Source organism: Poecilia formosa, unplaced genomic scaffold (assembly GCF_000485575.1).
Source record: "Poecilia formosa unplaced genomic scaffold, Poecilia_formosa-5.1.2 Scaffold560, whole genome shotgun sequence".
NCBI lineage: Eukaryota > Metazoa > Chordata > Actinopteri > Cyprinodontiformes > Poeciliidae > Poecilia > Poecilia formosa.
In genome coordinates this window covers 316,263-320,832 of record NW_006800499.1, presented here as the reverse complement: position 1 = coordinate 320,832, position 4,570 = coordinate 316,263, and the positions used below count along the sequence as shown (strand labels likewise).

The following is a 4,570-nucleotide window of genomic DNA, read 5'->3' as shown; positions in this document are numbered from 1 at the left end:
TACTGCAGACGGAAAATATCAGAAATATTTTCATTATAAATATTAACAATATTTTCATGATGATGAACCTGAAAGGTAAAGAGGGAAAATCTGACCTTGACCTCTTGACCCCCACATCCTAACAACACATCAGCCTGGTCCACCAGAACCACCAGAACCAGTCTGGTCCACCAGAACCGGTCTGGACCATCAGAACCATCAGAACCAGTCTGGTCCATCAGAACCACCAGAACCAGTCTGGTCCATCAGAACCAGCCTGGTCCATCAGAACCAGTCTGGTCCATTAGAACCGGTCTGGTCCATCAGAACCGGTCTGGTCCATCAGAACCACCAGAACCAGCCTGGTCCATCAGAACCAGTCTGGTCCATCAGAGCCATCAGAACCGACCTGGTCCACCAGAACCGACCTGGTCCACCAGAACCATCAGAACCGGCCTGGTCCACCAGAACCATCAGAACCAGCCTGGTCCGGTCTAACCGTCCCTCTGTCCTGCAGGCGGCGATCGGCTCCAAGGCGTTGGACCTGGCCCGGGACGAAGGCGATGAGACCTTGATCCAGTTTGGTCTGGACGTGCTAACGCTAGCGGTGCTAGCTATCCTGATCACGGCTCCCATCGGGGCGCTGGGGATTGGACTGGCTGGGCCGCGCCTCCTGGCCCGACAGGTCAAAGGTCAGCTCACAGTCTGGAGGTTTTTACTGAGCCCAGTGGACGACCCGGTCCATTGGTTCTGGTGTGACTGGACCTTGAACTGTGAAGCTCCTTCAGGTGCTTCAGAGAACCTGATGAGAAGGTCAACCCAAGGTCAGGGGTCAGAACCACAAAACTCTTCAGGATTGGACTGAAACGTCCTTCAGAACCAGCAGAAGGTCCAGTCGGGTTTTATTCAGCTGGAATGAGACCAACTGGAAAACCACTGATTATGAACCAAACAGTGGTGGCCACACTAATGCTAACAGTGGAGCTAACTGTCTTTAGCGCTTTAGCTAATTTAAAAAATGTTTAGTGTGCTAACTTTATGCTAAATTAATTTTTCCAGATTAATTTTCCAGATTTTCTTGTCTGTTCTGTAAACCTGCAGTTGCATTTCCTCTCCTCACTTTATCCACCCAGTGATGTTTTTTCTGTACCCAGAATGCATTTCTGTTTAAAATCCACCTGTGTGCTTTCTGACCAAACTCCTGCCATCATCAGGTAGATAAAATCAGCATCAGGGTGAAAAAACTCAACAAATATAAACCTGAAACGACGAGAAGAAAAACGTCCTGAACCCGTTCAGGTGTAATGACACACCTGACCCTGTAGAGGGAGATACGTTGTTCCAGCACATGTTGGGTAGCTAATGAATTTAGTGCATTAGCTTCCCCTAAATCTCATGTTGCTATAGAGCTCAGCGTTAGCATCTGTTAAACACCATGTTGGCAGTGTCTTAGCATTAGCTTCCTTTAAACATGTTGGTGTAGCACTTTAGCATTAGCTCCCACTAAATACCATGTTAATATACTGCTTTAGCATTAGCAGAACTACTGTTTATGATTAGCGCTTTAGGGTTAGCATAGCTAACTTTTTAGCTAGCAGCCCACCTCTGTATGCTGGTTGCAGGGTTCTGACCTCTGACCTCTGACCATCAGTTCCTCTGCTGCTCTGAATCAAACCAGTGAATCTTCATCATCATCATCATCATCATCTTCTTCTTCTTCTTCTTCTTCTTCAGGATGTTTACTTTGTTTTCTCTAAACCCAGCAGGTGAGACGGAGAGGGAAGCCCCGCCCACCTGCCCTGACGCACCTGCTGAGGAAAAGAGTCACGTGATCATTGAGAGCAAAGTGTGACGGTTCTGACCGGTCCAACCGATCAGAACCAGCCCAGTTCTCCCAGCAGGACAAACCCATCTGCTGGACGTCGGGACAAAGTTTTGACATGTTAGAAAAAACAGAAACAGAAATCTCCTCGTTCCTGGATGTTTTCTTCTTTATGTTTGATTTTTATCGTTTTTTTAATAAAGATTTATTCTGCTGTCAGTAAAAAATTACTAATAATTTGAGCTCATTTAGTGTTTATTATTGGATATTTTTAACTTTATTATTTCTGCTGAGGATAGAAATGAACTTTGTTACAGATGAGAGGAAACAGTTTGTTTTATTGTGGAGGGAACTACAGGAAGTGGAGTCGCTCTGCGGTCAGGCTGAGGCTGAAGCTGCAGGCGTCTACAGGAACCGATTCTGGGTCAGAACCGCTCCGTCCACCAGACCAACACCTCCTCATTTAAAACACCCTGAGATCAGAACCGGGTCAAACTGGTACCATGTTCAGGAAAACCAGGCAGGAAGACTGGGACTGTTGGGAGAAGGAGGTCGTTACGTTTCCTTCACGTCAAAATAAATCTGGTTTTAATGTAGCTTTATTTCACCAACATGAACTCAGGTTATTATAGAGAGTCCTGGAGGTCCAGATGTTTGGAGGTCCAGATGTTTGGAGGTCCAGATGTTTGGAGGTCTGTGCCTCAGCCTGCACCGGACCCGGATCCACCAGAACCAGCTCCTCCTAACAGGTTCTGTGTGTCTCTGTTAGAAACCAAAGTTCTGCTTTTGTAACCAGAACTGGACCTTTGATGCTGCAGCAATAAAAACTGAATTTAATCTAATCTGACCAGTTATTGTTTACAGTGCAACATCTTTTAATCTGATCTTCACCACTAAACAGATTAATTATACCTTCATTTATTATTCATAATCAAAAAGAAACAATGCTCTGATAACCACTCTGTGGCTGCAGATGAATCAACACCTTCCTGTTGCTATAGCAACCTTCCTGTTGCTATAGCAACCTTCCTGTTGCTATAGCAACCTTCCTGTTGCTATAGCAACCTTCCTGTTGCTATAGCAACCTTCCTGTTGCTAAAACCTGGAAAATATTTAGAACCAAACTGCTGATCCAGCTGGAAATGGACCAATCAGAGCTGGATGCTCCTCAGCTGCAGCTCCTGGAGGTTTCCACGGCAACGCCTACCTGACAATCCAACATGGCAACCAAAGTGGTAGAAAGACAGAAGGTAGGTAATGTCAGTGCATCAACAGGAGGGTTGTAAATATTCAGGTTAGCTTAAGCCTTAAGCTAAGCTAACCTTAGCTAGCCTAAAATGGTTGTTGTCTCAACGGGAAGCGATTTATTCCGTTTCGCTCTAAATGTCTGACAGACTCACCTGTCACACATCAACAGTAAGTCTAATAATAATAATGGTCGAAACAAAACACGGGAAATATTAAGGTCAGCTAAATTGTCGTTGTGGGATGTAAACATGACACCCCCCCCCCCGTTTAAAAAATAAACAAACTGTTTATTTCTTCAACATTAAAACCTTTGTTAGGATTGTGTAGGAAAAATGTTGATATCTTTTATAAGTTCAGTGTTTTTTGGTCAATATTATTTCACCATTTTATTAATGTGGGTTGCCAGTTTGGATCAGGTGAAGCTATAAGGATGATAGAAAACATGCTAACAAAAAGCCTCAGACCTGCAGCCTATAGGTGGCGCTAGACTCAGGCTAACAGAAGAGGCTCTTTGGCTAACTTACATATTAAATGATGAAATATTTCCCTGTTTTTGTTTAATTGCCCTGTAGGCAGCAATTTATTCACACATATGTTTTATTATTATTGATATTTTAATAAAGATGAGTTGTACAAGTTTATGTAATGGGGGTCAGTGGGGGGGGGGGGTGACTTGTTCACATACACCTCAGAAGGGAAAGTATGTAGTTGCTCCCCGGGTTGGTACCCATGAAGTTCTGCAGCCTACAGAACCGGGCCGGCTGCGGTTTGGACCGAATCGTCTCCTGCAGCTCATCACATCCTTCGTTATCCTGCAAACATCAGAACTGATCAGATCTGAACCGTCGGACCTTCAGCCCCTCGTCTCAGTTTCCTGTTTTTGCTTTTAACTCGGTTTTTGTTCACAGCGACGGCTTCAGAAACCACAGAGCTGCTCAGAACCCGTCTGCTGCACGCAGACCCTGACCTGGTTCTGGTTCTGGTTTCTGCAGCTGAACCCAGTCTGGACCTGAACTCGGCTCTGCAGGGAGAGGAGCTGCTTCACCTCCATCTGACCCAAAACCGGCAGCAGGAACAAGGCAGGGTCCGTCTGAGGAGGGAAGGTCCAGAACCTGATACAAAGTTAAACCAATGTTCAGTTCCACCTCAGAGCTGAAGGTTCTGGACTCAACATGCAGATGAGTTACCAGAACCAGAACCAGAGTTCAGGTTCTTCACTCTCAGTGTGAAACTCGCTTTGTGCAAACGCCTCACATCACAAAGCCACAAAAACAAAGAGTCAGCAGAAATCACACCCACGTCACACCGAGGCAGCTCTGGGCCGCCAGAACCACAGAGCCAGAACCAGAACTAGATCTGAACCTAAACCTGAACCAGAACCGGAACCGGAAAAATGGCGGGGTCACCTGGAGGACAGGGTTAAAATGGATGGAATATTATTATTATTATTATTATTATTATTATTATTATTATTATTATTATTATTATTATTTTATTATTATTATTTTTGTTGTTATTATT

At 44.8% G+C, this 4,570-nt stretch overlaps 1 protein-coding gene across 1 annotated transcript in view; it reads left to right on the top strand.

Moving 5' to 3' along the window:
- LOC103129626 (mitochondrial sodium/hydrogen exchanger 9B2-like) overlaps positions 1 to 1,912 on the top strand; it is a 13,071-nt gene extending 11,159 nt beyond the window's left edge. Inside the window, exons 13-14 of the mRNA XM_016665264.1 lie at positions 147 to 671; positions 1,743 to 1,912. Coding sequence (XP_016520750.1) covers positions 147 to 671; positions 1,743 to 1,831 — 614 coding nt within the window. The 3' untranslated portion in view covers positions 1,832 to 1,912. The remainder of the gene's footprint in view (positions 1 to 146; positions 672 to 1,742) is intronic.
- Positions 1,913 to 4,570: the final 2,658 nt, after the last annotated feature.